At 52.7% G+C, this 20,197-nt stretch overlaps 2 protein-coding genes across 3 annotated transcripts; one reads left to right on the top strand and one right to left on the bottom strand.

Moving 5' to 3' along the window:
* Positions 1-2,725: 2,725 nt before the first annotated feature.
* Positions 2,726-10,601, bottom strand: MRPS11 (mitochondrial ribosomal protein S11). Of its 2 annotated transcripts, XM_090263739.1 has the most exons (6): positions 10,314-10,600; positions 10,065-10,187; positions 5,875-5,973; positions 5,178-5,307; positions 3,852-3,917; positions 2,726-3,127 (listed from the first exon to the last, which is right to left on the bottom strand). In XM_090263739.1, the coding sequence occupies exons 1-6, from the start codon at positions 10,376-10,378 to the stop codon at positions 3,020-3,022; spliced, it is 591 nt and encodes a 196-aa protein (XP_090119865.1). In that variant the 5' UTR covers positions 10,379-10,600; the 3' UTR covers positions 2,726-3,019. The 2 variants fall into 2 exon arrangements, with proteins under 2 accessions (XP_090119865.1, XP_090119866.1); XM_090263740.1 differs by lacking the exon at positions 5,875-5,973 and having other exon boundaries at positions 10,314-10,601.
* A 111-nt stretch (positions 10,602-10,712) lies between these two features.
* MRPL46 (mitochondrial ribosomal protein L46) lies at positions 10,713-18,558 on the top strand. Its single transcript, XM_090263666.1, has 4 exons — positions 10,713-10,947; positions 12,222-12,408; positions 13,743-13,916; positions 18,171-18,558. Exons 1-4 carry the CDS (start codon positions 10,720-10,722, stop codon positions 18,419-18,421), a joined length of 840 nt encoding a protein of 279 aa, XP_090119792.1. The 5' UTR covers positions 10,713-10,719; the 3' UTR covers positions 18,422-18,558.
* The last annotated feature ends 1,639 nt before the right edge of the window (positions 18,559-20,197 follow it).

Here is a 20,197-nt window from a genome sequence, read left to right as displayed (position 1 = left end):
TGTGTCAAATGTCTGTTAAAATGTCGCATGCACGCTTCAGTAGGTAATTTACACCAATGTCTGACTGCCGCTTCCATACATTTCTTATAAGCCAGTTCTTTATTTCTATTTTTATTGTATTTAAGTGATTCATTAATTAAACAGACTAAGGGACAACAATGTACCGGCACCCTCTCCTAAAGGGGACAAAGGTGAAAAGCTCCATCTTTCTGCCTGTTTCCCCATCATTCATTTTCTCTCCCTGGAGACAATGCTGTGGTTTCGGGGTCCGTCTGCAGAGTCAGTGCATATACATATGTGCACATGCATCCTGTCCTTTTCCACAGAAACCGGTGACTGTACTGTGCACGCTGTCCCCCACCTTCATTTCTCCTCGGCAGCGCATCTTGCCTTGTGTCTGGACTGACACCCCATGATATGGATGGAACATAATTTCTTTAGCTCCCCGTTGATGGACATTTAGGCTCCAATCTTTTACCGTCACTCTCAGCGCCTCAGTGCGTACCTGCTACACATGGGGACGAATGTCTAAGCTGCACTGTCCAGTGTGTGAGCCAAGGCCCCTGTCGCTATTCATGTTTAAATGTCTTTGAATTAAATGAAAGTTGGAATCTAGCTCCTCGGTCATGCTAGCGGCATCCCAAGGGCTGAAGAGGCCCGGGGCTGGAGCGTGTGCTGTGCCGGGGCTGTGTCGGGCAGCCGCTCCCACAGGACGGATTCCCAGAAGGGGGCTGTGAGGCCAGAGGTCAGTACATCCTCAGCGCCGACAGGTACTGCCGCCTTCCCCCCTGAAGGGCTCGCGCCGTTTATGTTCCCCTGGTAGGAGCTCAGAGAGGAGAGCACTTTTATTTCCGAGCAATTGTGTGGCTTGCCGGGGGAAGAAAGGAAACGTTCCCTGCGTCCTGATTGCAGGGACGTTCTGTTTCCGTGGCCAGGGCTCACGGAGTGTTGCCGGAGTCATGCGCTGCTGCCCCCCGCTGGCAGCGGGCACACCTGCCCCAGGGAGGCCCACACGGGCCGGCTGCCTGAGGCCGGGCCAACCCCTCGCTGGGGTCACTCCTCCCCGCTCTTCTCCCCTCTCTCCCGAGGCCCAGGGCTCCTCCGCCGCCTGTCTCGGGAGGGTGCTGTCCCCTCCTGCACTCCCTGTCACTGGACGCAGCCTGGGTCAGAAGACCAGCCCAGTGTCCGCCTCCCTCCCTGTGGTGACGGTGGCCTCCACTTTGCCAGGCCCAGCGGGCACTGCCTGGCCCTTCTCTGGCTTGAGCTCCTGGCTGACCTCCGCTGCGGTCTGCACTGTCCCTTCCTTCCTCTGTTCTCGCCCCTGTGGCTTCCGAGACGCCAGCCCTGTGTCCTTTGAGCCTTGTCCCCCTGCAGCACTTACCATGCAGTTGTCATCTTTCCCTCACTCTTGTCTTCTGTCCTGGGTACCCTCACCCCCACAGGGCTCTGCTCAGCGCATTTAATTCCCATTTCCTCGGTTACCAGTAAGACTGAGCATCTCTGCGGCCTGCATTTCCAACCCTAAGGACGCCCGCTGATCCACCAGGTTGTCCCCTGCCACCTCCTCCACAAAGCCTTCCCCTCCATCCCTTCAACAGGGGACCATTCTTTCACTCTAACACCAGTGACAGTCATGCCTCTTTCATGGCGCTCCTGTACTAATTCAGCCCCATGCCCGTCTCTAGCTTCCTTAGACTGTGAGCCTAAGGGGAGCAGTGAACCGGTGTTAGGTCTGTCCCCTCAAGGCCCAGCCTGTTTGTGCAGTGACCCACGTTTGGTCAGGTGGACAGTTTCGGCTGTGGCAGTGACTGCGCCATCTCTTTGGGCTGATAATACTCAGATTTAATAAGCAACATGTGTATCCAGAATAGGGAAAAATGAAGAGGAAAAGAATACAGGAGCCCAGGGGGAAGCGGTATATGATTTTTTTAATGGACACGTCAGAGCCAGGTTGCAGGCAGAGGAGAATGAAAAATGGTTTCTCCTAACATGCTGAGTGACGTTCTGCTAGCATCCAGGTACTTTGGTGTTAAACGGGTGTATCCTGGTGTCAGGTGATGGCTTGGCTGAAAGAAGGGAAAACTGCATCTGTGCTGAAAGGGAAGAAATTGTATTTGCCTTTTTGCCTGTGGAGGGAAGAGGAGAGGGAAGCCCCCCTTACGCAGCCGCTTCTGTGCCCCCAGCTCTGAGCCACGAAGCGAAACTGCAGGTGCCCTGAGAAGTGACCCAGGCCTGAGTTCTGGGAGAGGCTGCGTTCCCGTCGGGTCCTGGGAGCTCTTCCTTCCCTGCAGTGGTAATCCTGCTCTTGCTGGCCCTGGAGTGCCCGCCAGTCTGTTCATCCCCTTTGTGAAGAACCTTCATTGAGCTTCTCTTTTAAACCTTCAAACCCTCTTGTCCCCCTGCCACAGGCCCTGACTGATGAACCTGTGCAGTTGCCCCAGGCCCTCTGTCTACACAGATAAAGGCCGACCACATGCAGCCACAGAGCAGTGTGCATGAGTCTCATGATTTTAGCATGTTTGCATGTAGTTTTATGGTGAAATAGTCTCATTCCTCCTGGCAGTGACTTTAACACAGGGAGCCTCCAGTTGGGTTTCTTCAGTCAGTGGTCACAAGTTACCCGTCACAGGTCCTGCTAAGGGGGGAAGTGAAGGCAATAGGGAGACATTTTTCCTTCTAAAGTTCACATCCACATCTGGAAGCAAAAAACTCACAAACCACCACAGAGGGTAGAGACATCCTTTTATTTTTTAGAGCAGGACAGAATTCACTGGTTGGAGTCTGGGCCCCAGCCACCCCTGTGGCTCTTTATGTGTCCAGGACAGGATGGCCTCACTCTGGGCACAATGCTGTCTGGTCACAAGTATGGCCAAGGCCACCATGTACGGAGGCACGGCTGCCCCCTACTGCCTGAAGGGTCTCCAACAAGCCACCCTCTGGAGAGGCTCCAACAGTGTGCTTTCGATGAGGTCGGGAGGTGGGGCCTTGAGAGCAGGCCCCAGGGCTGGCTTCCTTCCCATCACAGCCTCCGAGCCTTCCTGGGGCGGCAGCCGTTGTGCGGAATGGGGGTGTTGTCTGTGATTGATATCACTTCCAGGCCCCCCATGGTCAGCCCCTTGATGGCAGACTGGAATGAGCAGAAGAACAGTAGAAAGGCTTGGTCCCAGAACTGATGACCTGGCGTGTCCAGGCAGGGCTCAGAGTGCGGCAGGGAGAGGGAGGGGAGTGCAGAGGCTCACTGGCTTCGACACCTGCAATCCTAGCCCCGGCCCACGCACAGAGGTCCCCCAACCGAAGCCCTCAGCCGGGCGCTCGGTGCTGTCCACTCAGTCACACCTGCCGCTCTCCCTGCGCTCTCCCGTCTAGGTACAAAGACCACCTGTAAACCCGGACACACCTGCGGTGTTACACTTCTGTAGCTTCACTTTCTGCGTGGAGTGCCCACCTCACCTGGGCAGCACCATGTCGTATTGAGAAGTCAGGAGGACTTAACTTCTTTGGGGAGCTTTCCTGATCGCACCCAATGGGCTTCCAGCCCCTCAGCACAGGCTTCACCTCTGCAGTGGTTAGTCTGTACTGAGGGACCCATTTGTGATGGCCCCCAGGGAGCACCTCTCTGTTTCCAGGGCCTGGCCCACTGCAGGCCCTGAATGAGTGTCTGAGGGATCACACTGTGTGACCTGGGCTTGCTCTGAGGAGCTTAGCAGGTCATAAGAACAACTGAAAGAAACTTCAGGCCCTCACGGGAATCCACTACGGGGTCCGTTTCCACGCTCCCGACCCTGCTCTCGAGCCCCATTTCTCTACAGAAGAAGCAAGCGCACATCCTGTGGAGAATCACTGTCACTTACCAAGCGCCCTGGCCCCAGGCCTTTCACCACCACGCGGATGTGCGTCACGCCCTTCCCCGTCGCTTTCTGGAGGAGCAACAAGTGGTTAGCGCCCTGGCGAGAAATGTATACCCGCGTCTCTTGCTACTGCCACCCGGAGCTCCAGGGAGGAGACAGCCACATACGAACACAGGCAGCGAAGGGACCACAGGCCAGACGGCCACAGTGCAGGACAGACAGCAGCAGAGCCCAGTGCTTGTCCAGTCACAGATTTAAAGTCAGCTGTGATCCCTTTCCACCCAGGACAGCACTGCCACCTAATGGAAATTTCTAAACATTGCTCCAGTGTTCCTCAGGTGGGTAAATGCAGAATCTCAGACCATGAGACGGAGCCCTGGACTTCAAGGCTGAGCTTTAATACCCACGGAAAAGTGTTATCATTTTAAATCTTTAGTGATAGTTAAGTTTTCCCTTCTTGATTATAAAGGGATCACGATGGAAAGTCTGGAAAGCACACAGATGTCACTGAGCCAGCCTGCAGAAGCCACTGTCAACACCGACACGTTTCTTGTACGTGTGCATAATCTGTCTACTGGTGGACGTTCAGCACACTTTGAGGGTTATCAACGCATAGCAACCAATAGTCTTGGGCGCTGAGTTTTGTTTGAATGTCAAGGTTTTCCTTAGGAAATACATCTGGTTTGGCAGAACCAGTGCGAACCTTTGGAAGGCCTGTGCTACAGGAGACGGTGTCCAAGCTTTGGTCGCAGACGAATCTGGGTTCATTTCAGGGAACTAAACTGACTGCAAGGCTCTGAGCAAGTCGTACACTGTCTCAGAACTGGCTCTTAAAACCGTGGAGAGTACCAAGGGGCTTCTGAAGATTCAAGATAACGAATGTAAAGGGTCTGGCACATAGATGCTGAATAAATACACCAGGAGTGGCACACTGCCAGTCTGCTTCTAGAAAGGTCTGCAACAGTTCCCACTCAAACTGGTATTGCATGAGGATTTTCACTACACCACGTCTTCCCTAAGAGCCTGTTAGCACCATCCCAACCCCACTCACTGGCCTTTAAACTAAGGGGGCCTTTGATAAGCGTTCAGCACCTGGCTCTGACATCCTCTAGAATGAACCAACAAGTGTGTGACTTCTACTGAAGCTGAGAGGAAGGGAGAAGTCTTTCACACAGACCCCTTCAAGCCACTCTCAATGTTCGGATGTCCAAAAAGAGCTGGTATCCACCCTGCTGCTTCTGAGAGGCTCGGTCCTGGAGAACGCTCACCCAGGGACCATCATGCAGAAGGGGGCACACCGTGGAGGGGGCAGAGAGAACACACACTCACCGCTGCGGCCGCGATGCCCGCCGTCTGTGCCGCGATGCCCGTGCCCTTCTTGGCGTTCCGAAACCCCTCTGTGCCGCAGGAGGCGCGGGCCAGGGGCTGGTTACTGGCAGAGAGGACCTGGATCTGTGTGCTGGGAAGGCAGAGGAGACAGAATGGACAGTTCAGGGACTTTAGCGAGTACTGACCCATGCCCTTAGAAGCTGCCTGGGTGAGAAAGCAAGTCACCTGCTTTCACTCTGAGCTTACCAGTTAAAGGGTTTTCACGCCCTTACAGGAGGCGCCAGGAAGGGTCAGAATCATCCCCTAAACTAAACTGCTAGGTGGGCAGCTTGTGGCCAAACACCGACCCATCTCCAAGGGGGAGCTGGCCTGCAAGTTGTCACTGATGTCGGGGAGGCTTCTGTTGCCAACGCACAGCTGGGAACGCCCTTGGCACGCGTTTGCAGGAAAGCAAAGCTTATCAATACGACATGGCCAACCCAGCTGACATTCTCATGAAATCTGAGTGAACGTTACAGAGACAGAAGCTGGTGTCCCCAAACACGGAGGGAGCCTGGGGGACAGCTGCGTCCGCGCCCCCATGCAGAACGCGGCGCCGTGGCTCCCACCCACGCAGGTGCCTGGGCCCGCATGCCCTGCCCCGTGAAGGGGAGAGGAGCCCACCCAGACACGCCCAGGGGCGTCCCTCCCCGCTTACTTGTTGTAGGACGCCTTAATGTGCGCGATTGGGATCTCCTCAAATTTCTTCCCCGCCCACCTCAGCGAGCTCTCCTGCCCTGGAACTGGGGGGTAAATGCTGCAACGAGAAGACACTGTTTCTGTAAAATTGTCCTTATGTTTTTTAAAATCAAAGAAATCCAACAGTACAGACACACTCAGTGAAAAGCAGCAGCCCCCGGCCAGCCTGCTCCGGGGGCAGCTCCCCGCCCCCGCTTTTGGTGCTGGTGCTGTGTCCTGTCTGTGAGCCGCTTATGCGGCTGCTCCTCGAGTTGTTGACTTGAAACACGTTCAGTGACCTTCTGCCCGAAGAAAAGAGATACAGCCCAGACTACCCCCATCTTGCCCTGTCTACTGTGGTCAGATCAGTGTTCTCTGTCCTCTACAGCATCCTTCTGTAAGTCAAAATGTGTAGTTAAATCTGTCTTTCTTGTTTCATCATCTGCAAATGACATCTTGGTTCTCTACTTTATAAAAACTTAAGTAATATTTGTAATATCATTACTATAAAGAAACCTCGGTATCCCCTAGAATAGAGGTGAGCAGATCCTTCCTGAGAAGGGCCAGAGGCAGTGCTACTGCTGTGCTGGCCCGAGGTTTCCATGGCAGTGCAGGCGCGGCCGTGCAGAAATGGCTGCAGACAGTGGCCAGGCAGTGGCGTGGCTGTCCGAGGAAACCCTGAGTGTGACTGGCCAGACCCAGCCCCAGGGACGTGGTCTGTCAACCCCGATCCTAGACCAGTGGTTCCTCTCCGAACAGCAGAGCCGTCTTGTACTGTGATAGGCAAGCTGCACCACACACTTCTGGACAGGCCTGGGAGTCTCATTTCTAAAATGCCCGTGAGTCACATGTGAACCCAGGGTGGGGCGCACTGGCCTAGACACTGATGAGTTCGAGACCTGCTGCTCTCTCAGCCTGATTTGCTCTCTGGCTATCCTAGGTCACTACTCTTCCCTGTCAGATGGGGAAACTGAGGTAGGAATAGGGAACAGGGTGAGCTGGGAGGCCAGGCTTTGGGCCTAGGATATGTCTGCTTATCCTGCTGGGCTTTCTCTTATTCACACTCAGCTGTCACTAAGCATTTGAGCTATGAGTAACCCTGAGGCTCCACCCTGCCGTAACGTGCTGATCTGATCTGTGTGTGTATCCCCACAGCCACCTCAGACACAATGGATTTAGGTTCAGAAAATACACTACTATATGAGAACAGCCCTCCCTGCTTTCCTAGAGATATTTAAGACCACCACCAGCCAGTGGTATTCAAGAGTCCCGAGTGTCTTCTCTCCTGCTAGGCCTGACCTTAAGAGATGGTTCAGCACCTCAGCAGGTCCCTAGCTTGTCAGCCTACGTGCCAGGATGGAAAGTGGGCAAGGCCCTGAGATGACATGAATGTTTAAAATATCACTGCTTCCCAATGGAAAATTCCCCCAATTGAATTGGCGGGGGCTGGGAGAGGGCAGGGTATATAAAAAAATTAAGCCGACTGAAGTCCGAATGTACCAGTGTACATGTTGGGTCAGATAATTCATTGCCGTGGGGGGCTGTCCTCCACACTCTGGATACTGAGCAGCATCCCTGGCCTAAACCCACTGCCTAATGTCTCCCAAGTTATGACAACCAAAAATGTCTTTGCTAAAAGTCCCCTTGGAGGCAAGCCCCAGGTTGAGAACCACTGCTTCACTTTAATGACTTCTAACATCAAGGAGGCCTTCAGTACTGCCTGGCAATCATACAGCACATCCCGGTTCAATTATCCATCCGTTCTCCTGCATGACTATTTTATACCTTCTTTTGTCCCCTCAAACCTCCAATTCCTTACCGCTTCCTCACTGACAGCTGATGACCTTCATAGAGAAATACAGGCAATCAGAATTCCGTCCAGCTCCCACTGTCCAACATCTGTGCCCACAGCCTTTGCTGCTCTCTGGTTATGAGGCCCCCCTTGTGTGCCAGCCTCTCAAGGATGTCTCCCCAGGAGCGCGCCCGCTCCGGCATCATTGTCCTTTCCCCACTGCATCGTTCCCATTGGCCAAACATGCTGTCGATTCCCCGACCGAAAAGTAAACAAAACCCTCTCGATCCCAGTGTCTCCTTGAGCTACTGCCATTCCTGTATGATCCTTACGGCAGAACCCCTCAGAGAACTGACTGTACCCGCTGTTTCTTCCCGTCTTCCGTTCTTGAACCCACTCCACTCAGACGTGAGTACCTATTATTCCACCAAAATGCTTCAGTCAGGGTTACCGACCAGCTCAGTGTTCAATGCAGGAGCAATCTGGCATCAGCCCATCGACTGGTCATATTAGCAGCTTTTGATGTAACTCATCTTTGCCCTTGAACCATATTAAAAAAAAAAAAATCTCTCCAGGTTTTTTTTGTTCCTGCCTCTTTCTCTCTTGCTGATTTTCCTCATCTACCAAATCTCTAAATGTCAGAGGGCTCCAGGATCCAGTGTTGGACTTCTCTTCTGTATCCGCACTTACCCTCCCGATGATCTCATAGTCTCATCGTCCTCTGTGCTGAATGCTCCTCCACATGTGTGCCTGGCCCAGATCTGTCCCCTGAACCCCATTCCTAACAGCCAACATCGTATCTCCACTTGAGGATGTTCACTAAGCATCTCCGGCTTAACCACCCAATTCCAGGCTGCTAGTCTTCTCCAGCTTAGTGACAACTCCACCTTTCCAGCTGTTTAGGCTGAAATGTTAGTGTTCTTCTTTCCCCTCCTTTCTCCCACCTTACATGAACAGATCACACTGGTTCTACTTTCCAAATGTATTGGTCTGACCACTGATACTTCCCCCATAGCCGTCACTCTGGTCGAAGCCACCATCATCTCCTGCCTATAGACCATTTAAATAGTCTTCTCACTACTTAGAAAACTTCTTGCTTCCTTACAGCTCAACATCAACACAGCAGCCAAAGGGGCTTTTTAAAAATGTAGGCGTGATTTTGTCAGTCCTCTTCAGAGTTCTCCAGTGGCTTCCCGTGTCACTCAGAGTGAAAGCTGAGGTCCCGATGAGACCTCACACGGCCCTGCGTGCCTGCTACACCCCCGGCCCCTCCGCCTCCACCTCCTGTTTTCGCTCCTCACTCCATATTGGCCTCTTGCTGTTGCTGATAAACACTAGCCTCATTCCTACCATCCATCACACTGCCATGTTGTATAGTGGCTGTCCCCTGTCCACGAGAATTTAAGTTCTGTGGAGGCAGGCGTGTTTGTGTTCCGTCACCAGTGTGTCCCCCACACCTTGAACAGTATCTGGCTAGGCTGGATGACTAGAAAAGAGCCTTGGCTTCAGCTCCTTTAGAAACTCCCCGCTGCCTGCAGTGGGACGGTGTGAAAGTCCCCGTCAGACAAGGCCCTTGGCATTCTGATTCCTTCTTGTGCGGCTGCCCTCATCTGCCACCGCACACACGCCTGCACACAGCACATTCTTTCATGCCACATGCCTTTGCACAGACGGTCAGCTTTGCCGAAAACGACCCCTTTCATCTTGTCCCGCTGAACTCCCCTTCGATTCGGTTGTCGGCTCCACGTTTTCTTCTCCAGTCTTACCTGATCCGTCCTTTCACACTTCCAAGCAACCAGCTGTCACCTCCAGTACACCCCTGGTCAGACTGTGGGGGAGGTGTCTGCGTGCTTGGCCTTCCTGCTGTCGGGAGGAACGATCTTTTGTCTTTGTGTTTGTGTTGGTGCTTGGCACACAGTAGGTCCTCAGTAAACGTTTGTTAATGGGTGCGAAGTACACCCAGCACGCATCGAGGCGGTGGCAGGGGAGGGCTGGGCACAAAAACCTCCCTAGCCTTGGGCCAGCTCTGGACAGCGCGCGATGAATGATCTGAACCCCAGCGGGGCGCCCCCTCCCTCCCCACTGTGTGCGCGTCTGCGGCGCTGCCCCTCCCACGGGGGAAGAAAGGCGGCCTTGCCTATCCACCTGTGACACCCACGCGTGCAGGCCTCGAAGGGTCACCAAGCATCCCCTTTGTGCCGAGGCTCAGCTCCCTTGATTCTCCCCTCTCTCGGCATTATATCCGTTTTCAGTCGAGAAAACGGAGACTCAGGGGTTCACTTTTGTCATCTGCACACATTGCAAGTGACAGAATTTGGGGTTCACTGTTCTCAGAGCCCGCGGGGCGGGGTGCCAGTCCGGACCGAAGTGGCCCTTACCTGAAGCTGCTGCGGCTCGGAAGCGGGGCCGCCGGCTCCTCCTCGGCGTTCGGCTTGGACGCCGCGTCCTGCCGCGGCGGGGCGCCCGTGTGGATGGCGGCGGCCGGCGCCCGGGCCACGGCCCTGCGGGGAAGGAAAGCTCGCTGAGGCGCCAAGCTGACAGCCGCTGGGGTCCAGGTGCCTCACGGGCCAAGGGCAGGAGCGCCCCCCGGGCGGGGCCCTGGGCTCGGAGGGCGTGATCATGCCTACCTGCTCGTCGGTGCCCGTGCCCATGACCGCAGGACCCGAGTGCCCGCGTTCCTCACGACCTGCATGCCTGGAACTGACCCCAGCGAGCTGCCGTCCGCGGCGCCGGCACCACGAGCGCCCGTGGGGGAGCGTACAGCCGAGACGTCATCTGATCCCTCTCGTAAGGGCGGTAACGACTCTTATCCCAGTTCATATGCGCTGTAACGACCATCGCCGCCTTCTTCAGCTGGGAGTTTCCTTCCTTTCCCCTGGCCGCCTAACTGGAGGTCTCCGCCCCCCCCTCCACATTGGAATGGGTCCTTCCGGTCGTGGGGGGGGGCACTGAGCTCCTCCCCGGGGTCGCCCGCGCTGCCTTGTGGGAACGTGGGATTGGCCGCGGGCCGCGGTGCATTGTGGGCGGGCGGAGATGGCGGCGCCCGGCAGGCGCGCGCTGGGAGCTGCGGCAAGGGGCTGGCGGCGCTTCGCGGGGCTCCGGGGCAGCAGCCTGGGCTCTCGCAGCCTGGCCCTTGCGGCCGCACCCTCGACCAGCGGGTCTCCGTGGCGCCTGCTGGGCGCCTTGTGCCTGCAGCGGCCGCCGGTGGTCTCGAAGCCGCTGACCCCTCTGCAGGAAGAGATGGCGGCTCTCCTGAAGCAGGTAGATCTGAGGTGCGGGGCGCGGCTTCACGGTGACGGGCCTGGGTTCGATCCCGCCTCGGGCGCCGTTAGTCTTTGTGACCTTGGGGAGGCTACCCCGCCTCTCAGGACTTCAGCGCGCCTTCCACAAAGTGGTCCCTGTCTTGCGGGGTCGGCTTGGCACGTAGTAGGCGTTCAGCAAAAGGCGGTTTGTGCCCACTGGCTTCTTCGTCGTCACCTTCGCAGCTCTCTGCAGGGGCCGCGGGCAGGCACCGCGTGCAGCGGCCGTGGGGGTCTCAAGCCCCCACAGGCAGGGGCCGCAGCGGGGTGTGTTTCCCCAGCGCCGGAGACGTTTCTGCCTCGGCTACTGAACGCCGCAAACTTCACTTCGCGCTTTTCACTCGGCGTGTTAGTTTTCTCTGCAAAGGGTGTCATTAACCCCTCCGCAGCTGGTCATTACGGGGCCGGACGCTGGGGATGCAGCCCTGGCCGGCGTGGCTCACGTGGGTGGACCAAAGACGAGGCCAAGGGTGGGATTCCGGAGCGGGGCACGGGCCTGCGTGGCAGCCTCAGCCCCTGCTCGGGGCGCTTGCGATCAGTGTTTCTCTCTCACGTCGATGTTTCTCTCCCTTTCCTCCTCCCTCCCTTTTCCTCTCTCCAAAAATAAATTTAAATACCTTTTAAAAAACTGCTGGGGACGCAGTGGGAATAAGACAGACGCAGCTCTGGTCCTCAGGGCGCTTCAGTCCAGTGGAGGCGGGCCCGTCAGGAACCAGGTAATCACACGACCGCCGTTGCAGGGTCTGCTAAGGTGCTAAAGGAAAACACAGCGCCGTAAGAGAATTTCACGGGGACCCCTAGTTTTGGTTTTATGAGAGTTGTCGAGGAACATCTCTCAAAGAAAGCGATCGTTAAACTGAGACCTGAAGGAGGAGCAGGAAATCTCCCGGGAGGGGACCCTGGGACGGAAGAAGGAACGGCGTCTGTAAACTCCACGAGGCAGGGCAGCGCATGGAGAGCGAGCCTCCCATCAGAAACGGCCGGGACCGCGGGTGGTCAGTGGGCAGGCGATGCCCGTGCCGAGTCTCGGTTCCTCCAGTCAGTCCCATTCTGACATCTTAGCAAATGTGACTCAGGCCCAAGGTGCGGGTGACCGTTTTCTTTCTCTGTTTTTCTTTTTTCTGCGGTGCTTTGATTGTATGTCTGGTTATGTTGGGCGGTGAACTTCAGAGTTGGTCAAGTGTGCTGCATGTCTGTTTTATTCTGCCTGTTTTCTCGTCCTTTTCATTTTCCCAGATGGAGTTAGAGAGAAGCCTGTACTCTGACCATGAGCTTCGTGCTTTGAATGAAGCCCAGCGGCTGGCAAAGAGGAAAGCTGACATCTATGATGAACGTGTTGGACGGGATATATTGCTGGCACAGGACTTGGAAGATATGTGGGAGCAGAAATTCCTGCAGTTCCAGCCTGGAGCTCGTGTAACAGGTTTGTGGTCTTTGTAGGCCAGGAGGGGGAGGGGAAAGGGAAAGGGGAGTACTTTGGCTCACAAACGAAGGACGGCTTAGCCCTGCTTTGTGTTTTAAGTAACAAATAATTGCAAATGACAGAACTTCTTTCGGGTGGGAGAAAAGTTAAAATTTTTCTCTGTTCCTCACATCTGCCCCAATACAGTTGTTTAAGGTCTGTGTCACTTTTGGACAGGAGGTAAGGATGTTGGGACTTTATGAATGTCATCTGAATTGATCTCCTACTTTGGACTGAAAGGGGGACTAGTTCTCTGTGCTTTATTTGACAGCTCTCCTAAACCCGGGGCTTGAGTTCTTTTATCCTTGTTCCGCAGAGGACTTCAGAAGAGAAGGCGGGGGCCAGTTAAGTCGGTCATAGTAACACTTCAGTCAAAACCAGTGAAGCGGTCGGGTTTGAATTAGTATGGGGGTTGCTTCTTTTCCAGGGGCTCAAAGTGCTTTATGGTTTGCTCTTCAAAGGAGAAGTTCAGCTTTTGGTTTCCTCTTCTTATATTTTAGTTTCCTCAAGATTGTGAGACTCCCCTTGAAAAAGGTCAGAGTTAGAGAGGTGGGTCAGGGTTATAATTTGTTCCTAGTGGTCCCCCCTTATCTGCAGGGAACACATTCCAGGACCCCCGGTGGTTGCCCGAAACTGTGACTGGTACTGAACCCTGTGTATACTATGTATTTTTCCTACACATGTACACTTAGGTCAAGTTTAATTTATAAATTAGGCACAGTGAGATTAATAGTAGCTAATAATGAAATAGGACAATTATGGCAATATGTTGAAATAAAAATTACCTGAATGTGGTCTGTCTCTCTCGAAATATTTTATTGTATTGTACGTACTGTTTCACTCGGCAGCACTTTATGGCTTCTCTTTGGCGTATCTGAATTGGGGTCGTGACTAAGTAAAATAAGGGTTATTTGAACACCGACACTGTGATACCGTGACAGCTGGTCTGCTCACTGAGATGGCTCAGTGACTGATGGGTCTGGGGTGCATACAGCGTGCAGACTCTGGACGAAGGGGTGATCCATGTCCCTGGTGGGATGGGGCAAGATGGTGCGCCATTTAACCCTTACGAATAGTTTATTTCTAGAACTTTCCATTTATGATGTGACTGTGGGTAACTGAAACTGCGGAAAGTAATCCACAGATTCGGGTGGGAAGGGGTGCGGGTTCTACTGTATAAGTTGTTTTGAGAGCAAGGGCTGCGGGTCTGCCTCCAAGGAAGACTAAAGCTCTCATCTCCTTGGTTGTGGCGGCTCACAGTTACCTGGTCTCCTCTGACCCCCTTTCCTTTGCAGAGGCCGATAAGAAGAATGACCGAACCTCACTGCACCGGAGGCTGGACAGGAACCTTGTTCTGTTGGTCAAAGAGAAGCTTGGAGACCAGGACGTTTGGATGCTGCCCCAGGCAGAGTGGCAGCCCGGGGAGACCCTCCGAGGAACAGCCGAGCGGACCCTGGCCACACTCCCAGGTGAGTTCTCGGCCACGCTCTGGACCCCACGAGACAGACTTCTGCCTCAGCCAGAGGATTAACAGGCTGAGTGTGAGGAGGGATTCAAAGGTAAGGATTTTCCTCAGATGAGGTGAGAGTCCATCTTTGTCCCACTGCGATTTTTAAATGTAGTGCATTGATTCTTGAACAATGTGGGTTTGACTACGCAGGTCCACATATATCCGGGTTTTCATCAATAAATACATATAACACTGTAAATGTATTTCTTACGATTTTCTTAATTTTTCCTCTAGCTTAATTTGTTGGAAGAATACAGCATATAGTATACATACATACGAAATGTGTGTTAATTGGCTTTTGATGCTCTCAGAAGGCTATTGGTAGCTAAGTTTTGGGGGAGTCACAAGTTATACATGGACTTGCGGCTGCTTGGGGGGTCGGTGCCCCTAGCCCCACCTTGTTCAGGGGTCAGCTGTGCATTCAGAACTGATGTAGCTACCATCCCCTCCGCCTGCTTCTCCTCCTTGCTTTGCGCACACCCCTAACCCCCTCACCCCATAGAAGCCTCGGTTATCTGTGAGCTCATTCCAGCATCTGTAAGGTCTTGAGTCCTACCTGGTCTGGTCTCAGTACCGCTCTCTTTGTTGCCACAGCTCTGGCTGCGACCCCTTTGCTTCTCACTAGACCAGGCTTCTCAGCTTTCGCACTCTTGATATTTGGGGCCAGAGGTTTTTTGTGGGCGCTGTTTTGTGCCTTGTAGGATGTGCAGCAGCAGCTCTGGCCGGCATCCACTCGATGCCAGTGGCACTAACCCCTTCCCACCCCTATAGTGTGACAACCAAAAATGTCTAGACGTTGCCAGATAATACCTGGGGAGCGAGCTCACAGGGCCTGAGAACCTCTGCACTGGCCATGGAGGTACCTTTCGAGTAAGGTCCCCCTTTTGTGTCAGACCCTTTAGTGCTGCTGGCAATGAGCTTGCTAAGGCCCAAGTCCCTGGCCACTTCCCTGGAATTCTTAGGTTTCCCATGAACGTCCAGACGTTCAAGCATGGCCTGCAAATCCTTCTGGCTCTGGTCCCACGCTCCGTCTTGCTGCTCATTAATGCGTAGTCTGAGTTCTAACCTAGCAAACCTTTGCATTCCTTGAAGAGTGTGGTCTTTCATGCCTCTCTGCTTTGACGCGTGCTAGTTCCATTGCTTTTAGTCCCCCCTGGCCTGGCTGCTCCGTGTTTGAGACTCAGCTCGTTCCCGACACCTTCTGTGGTGGCACCTTCCCCAGGCCTCGGGGGGGGGAGAGCGAGCCTCCCTGCAGGCTCCCGTGGCCCTCGTGTGTGCCTGCCTTCGGTGTGTGCGGTAGACATGTCCTCTGTGCCTTTCCTCTCCTGGACACCGTCTAGGCAGTGGAGTCACAGCGGGGACAGGGCGTGACCGCTGCTGCCCGGGAGCTTCTGTTGTCGTGGGGAACACGCCCGCTCTCACCCCACTGCCCTGTAAGCCTTCATTAACGCGTGTCCCTCCGCAGCCAGGACTCTGGCTGCCTTGGAGGACGTGCGGCATCTGTTCCTCTGTCACGCAGCTCTCGGCCACGCGCTGGGCTTGGGGGAGGTCCGTGCTGAGCATTGATTGAGAAAGTGAACTTGGCACTGGAACTGCCCCCGGCTTACGTGCCTGCTGATGGGACGCTGGCAGCCAGCGGGCGCCCCCTCGACCCTTTCCCTCGAGGGGCCTGGGTGGCCTGCAGGAGCGGCAGGCCCGATGGAACGGTGGGGGCCTTGGCTGTGCTCTCGGCATTCTCAGCTGTCCCAGGGGCGCTGGCAGCCGGGTTTCCTGCCAGGATCGTTGTGTTCAGGTGCTCAGCTTCCCTCACGTCCAACGCCATGGCTGACGCTCGCTCAGCTCTGCCCCCGTGTGCCGTGTGGGAGGGGACCCACCTCGGCACGGCGCTGCTCTTTGACCTTCCCACTGCAGTGAATGGACCTGAAGGGAAATGTGCTTTAAAAATGCTATATTCAAGTGTATATAAAACAAAATATGTTGATTTATTGCAAATCTATTAAAATGGCAAAGAAAGGGTTAAGCAATATAAAAGCATACTTGAGAAAAAATCAAAGCCCGAATTTTCCCTCCCCATTGGCACCACACTTCCCATGTATTTTGGCAAGATGGGCTTCATGGTCAAGGGTAGACATGTTTCGGTTTTATAGGTACTGCCCAGTGGTTCTGCACAGTGTACCTGGCATTTAAAATTCCCAGGAGTGGGACAAGGGAGTGCCTGTGTGCCAAGACCCCCCCGAATGAGACAGCCTCTTTAATTTTTGCCTATCCAGTCAGTAAAAATGATTGCCTTTGAATTAGCACTTTCCTGATTGCTAGTGAGATTGACCATCTTTTTATGTTCATTGGCTGGCTGTGTTTCTTCTTCTGTGAACGGCCTGTTCATATTCTTTGCTCATGGTTGTAATGAGTGGTTTCTTTATTTTCTTGATTTGATTATATTTCTTAATCCATTTTTTCCAAGATGATAGAAAAGTAATATGTATCCTTTGAATTAAGCAGAAATTTCAGAAAGATATTAAGATACATACCAGTATAATCCCACCAGTCACAGATACCCACTGATGACATTTTGTATTGCGTATAGTGTTATTTTTTAATATTGAGAAAATCAATTCATTGTCTGTGGTGAGGAAATGATCAAACAGTGTCTCGTAAATATTATAGGATGAGAAGTAATTTTCCCTTCTCAGAGGCAACCACCGTTAATGGCTGAATTTGTGCCTGCTTTTAGAAACGGCAAGTACATACTTAGTTTGTTTCTTTTTTACACACAGTGGGAGCCTATTTATACAGAGTACCTTTCTCCTCTTCGACACAGTGTGTGGTCAGCTCCATCAGTCCGTGAGAACGCAGCGTGTGCTGTGTCAACACCAGTGTGCTCTCTCACAATATGTGCGCACTGCCGCTTCTTAGCCCGTCTCTTGCTTCTACGAGTGAAGCAGCAGCGAACAGCCTTGTACGCCCATCTCTGCTCCCACGGGCAGGTGAACGTGCCTGGGCTGGTGGGGTCCCAGGAGCAGTCGCGGGGCGGAAGGGTACGTGAAGCTAGAACTGGTAACTGACTCCGGCCAAATAGCGCAGTCACGCTAACGACACGGTTGGAGAGGAGCCCTTTCTCCCTGGGCCTCGGCGAGCAGCGTACAGCGCAGGTTCTGAACCCGAGTGACATGTTTTAACTTGTGTTTCTTCACTAATAAGGTCGGACATATTTTAATGAGTTTGTAAATCATTGATACTGATTTTCATGTGAACTTCCTGTTCATATGCTTGGCTCATTTTTCTTTTAGATTTGTTGTTGTTTTTTCTCATTGATTTCTAAGTACTTTTTATACCTTAAGGTGTTTTTCTGTCGAATGTGTTGGAATATTTTTTCTAGTTTGTCATTTTGTCTTTGACTTTCTTATGCTTCGTTTTTGTCCTTGAAATGTTTAATTTTTATCTAAATAAATGTCTGTCTTATTTATTTTTTTAAACTTTGGGTTTTCATTAGGCCGTCCTCTCTTAAAAATGACACAGAAAGTACTCTGGTCTCTTTCTTTAATGAAAAATTTAAAAATATGGAAAAACTCAGAAAATATTAAATATCCATGAAGTCACCATCCAAAATGAACAAACTTTTAGCGAAAATTTTAAGTTTCTGTTGCTAATCTTTGATCTGCGTGGCATCGATTTTGATAGGAGGGCTGAGATCCAGCTTTATTATTATTTTTATTTAGCTTGCCAATTCTCCAAATGCCATTTAGTAACTAATCCATCATTTCCTCATCCTTTGGAATGCTGGGTTGGGGTTATTAACCCTTTTCTCTACATTGCAGAAATTATCTGTCAATCCACCTGTGTCTTTTAACTTTGGTTTTGATGTTTTCACTGCAGAAGTCAGATCGGGTCTTTTTCACGCTTTCCATGAGTGAATTTTGCTTTACAGATACCGAGTGTCTTGATCCTTCACCAGATGGTGACGGGGCTGGGTGTGGGTGCTCAGAGCTCAGCCTCCCAGGTAGTGGGGTATGAGCTGCATCGCTGGCTTCTGCCTGGAGGCAGTGGCTTGTACATGGAGTGGACCCAGTGAACCGGCTCTTCGGGAATGACCCCTGTCCTCACTCCCGGGAATTGCTTTTACCTTGGCTGGAAATCCCTTTCACAGAGGTTTTGGTGGCCAGAATAAACAGGTGGGTGTGTCCTCATCTTCCAACTCTGTTTCCCCCTCTCTTAGAAAACAACATGGAAGCCAAGTTCCTGGGAAATGCACCCTGTGGCCACTACAAGTACAAGTTTCCCCAGGCCATACGAACAGAAAGTAGCCTTGGGGCCAAAGTATTCTTCTTCAAAGCACTACTACTAACTGGAGACTTTTCCCAGGCCGGGAAGAAAGGCCATTATGTGTGGGTCAGTAAGGAGGAGCTGGGTGACTATTTGAAACCAAAATACCTGGCCCAGGTTAGGAGATTTCTGCTGGACATCTGACGGACCGGGCTGCCTGTGGACAGTGTTGGGACAGGCCTGCCATTGGGGCCTCACGGACGTGTTGGGATTGCCCCATCTTCGCGGGGAGTATCAGGAAGCAGACTGAATTCTGAGAAATAAATGAGTTTGTCATTGTGTGGGTCTTGCCTGCTTTGTCGTCGAGGAGAACTTGGTGCCTTTCCCCGTGCAGGGTGCGTCCGTCTCAGGGCGCCTCTCCCTCTTCTCTCCCAGCCGATGATGGGACAGTGCATGGCTTTGTAGCGAGGCGGCCGGCCTCCTGGGCCCAGGGAACGAAGCGCATCGCGTTCTGTGAAAGCTGCTAGGCTCCTGGCAAAGAAAACACAACACAAAAACCTCGTTCTGTGTGTAGTTTTTTTTTAGCCATTTTTCCTTTTGTTATTCTCTCTGTTTCCAAAAACGAGACAAACAAAAACCCGAATTACCTTCTGGAGGGCAGGCGCCCCTGCTAGGCGAGTGTTGTAGGAACCCGTCTGTCAGTGCACTGGCTGTGGCGGCGGCGAGGGGCTGCCTTTGGTTTCAGTGAATATTTTTGAAAACAGTGCATTTGCCCAGTTCCCGACTGGTGATTTATGAGCGCCCCTGCCGACCCCGTGCTGAGTGTTCAGCAGATTTTGGCCCCAGACTGGATGTCCCCTTGCCCCACCCTCCCTGTTCACCTTATCTAGCCCGAGCGACTTTTTTTTTGTTTGCCCGATGCAAAAAGTTCTCAAAGGGAAGCATTTTGCGGGTGTGGAAGAGGTGAAACAAAAAGCAGCAAAAGCACTAAAAGGCCTCAAAATCATGTGCAAAACCTGCTCTGAGCAGTGGGGAAAGAACGGTCCAGTAGGTGTATAGCATCAGATGGAGAGGACTTGGAGGTGACTGAAGTTTAAACGTGTAAGAGTAAATGCGCCATTTTTTATAAATACCAGGTTATTTTTTTTGCCTTACCTCCCACCCCCACCAATGTAGCCTGGAGAATAATTCCTTCTCTTTCTTTCTCTTATTCATTCTTCCTCTCTTTTTATTTTGAAAAAGCATTTTATGTTTAAACAATTTAATCGTGTTATGAAACACGTGAAATAAGCTGTGTCACCTTTTTCTACATGTTTAACAAATGGGTGTCAGGCAGGCTGTGATTGGCTGAGAGCTGCGTGTCACGACCCTGATGGTGCCGGAAGAGAGTGCTGAGCCCTTGCCCCTGGGTTGGGGCTCTTGACCCCTCACTGTGGTTTGTTCACCGTGGGTCCCAGTGCTGGCACGTGGAAGGGACTGGGTGGATATCTGCTAAATGAGTGGATGGGTGGGGACTTTCAGACCCATCCCCTGACCTCCAGGGACGATACAGGGGCTGGATATTTTGTTCAGTTACCAATGGCCATTGGTTTAATCAGCCATGCTTATAGCAGTGAAGCTTCCGTAAAAACCAAAAAGGACAAGGTTTGGAGAGCTTACTGGGTTGGGGAACACGTGGAGGCTTGGGGAGAGGGGTGCGCTTGGGGCGGGTATGGGAGCTGTGTTCTCTGTCCCCATGCCTTGGCCTAGGCACCTCCCAGCTGGCCGTTCCTGAGTTTATGTCCTTTGACAATAAACTGGTGATCAAGTTAGATGATTCTCTCGAGTTCTGTGAGCTGCTCTTGCACCCTAGTCGAACCCGATGAAGGGAGTCATGGGAATCTCTGATTTATAGCCAGTGGGTCAGGAGCACATTTTAGATTTTGACGGGACTAGTTTCTGCTAGGACCTGCATCTTAAAAAACCTGCATCTCAGGAAGA

Source organism: Furipterus horrens, unplaced genomic scaffold, assembly GCF_987537825.1.
Source record: "Furipterus horrens unplaced genomic scaffold, mFurHor1.1.pri manual_scaffold_16, whole genome shotgun sequence".
Taxonomy (NCBI): domain Eukaryota; kingdom Metazoa; phylum Chordata; class Mammalia; order Chiroptera; family Furipteridae; genus Furipterus; species Furipterus horrens.
Note: the sequence above shows the minus strand (reverse complement) of the source record. Positions and strands in the feature narration are given on the sequence as shown.

Coding starts and splice junctions, on each gene's coding strand:
- MRPL46 (XM_090263666.1), top strand. CDS start 10,720: ATGGCGGCGCCCGGCAGGCGCGCGCTGGGAGCTGCGGCAAGGGGCTGG. Junction 10,948..12,221: donor TGGCGGCTCTCCTGAAGCAG/GTAGATCTGAGG, acceptor TCATTTTCCCAG/ATGGAGTTAGAGAGAAGCCT. Junction 12,409..13,742: donor GCCTGGAGCTCGTGTAACAG/GTTTGTGGTCTT, acceptor TTTCCTTTGCAG/AGGCCGATAAGAAGAATGAC.
- MRPS11 (XM_090263739.1), bottom strand. CDS start 10,378: ATGCAGGTCGTGAGGAACGCGGGCACTCGGGTCCTGCGGTCATGGGCA. Junction 3,918..5,177: donor CGGGCATCGCGGCCGCAGCG/GTGAGTGTGTGT, acceptor TTGCTCCTCCAG/AAAGCGACGGGGAAGGGCGT. Junction 3,128..3,851: donor GCCTGGGGCCAGGGCGCTTG/GTAAGTGACAGT, acceptor TGCTCATTCCAG/TCTGCCATCAAGGGGCTGAC.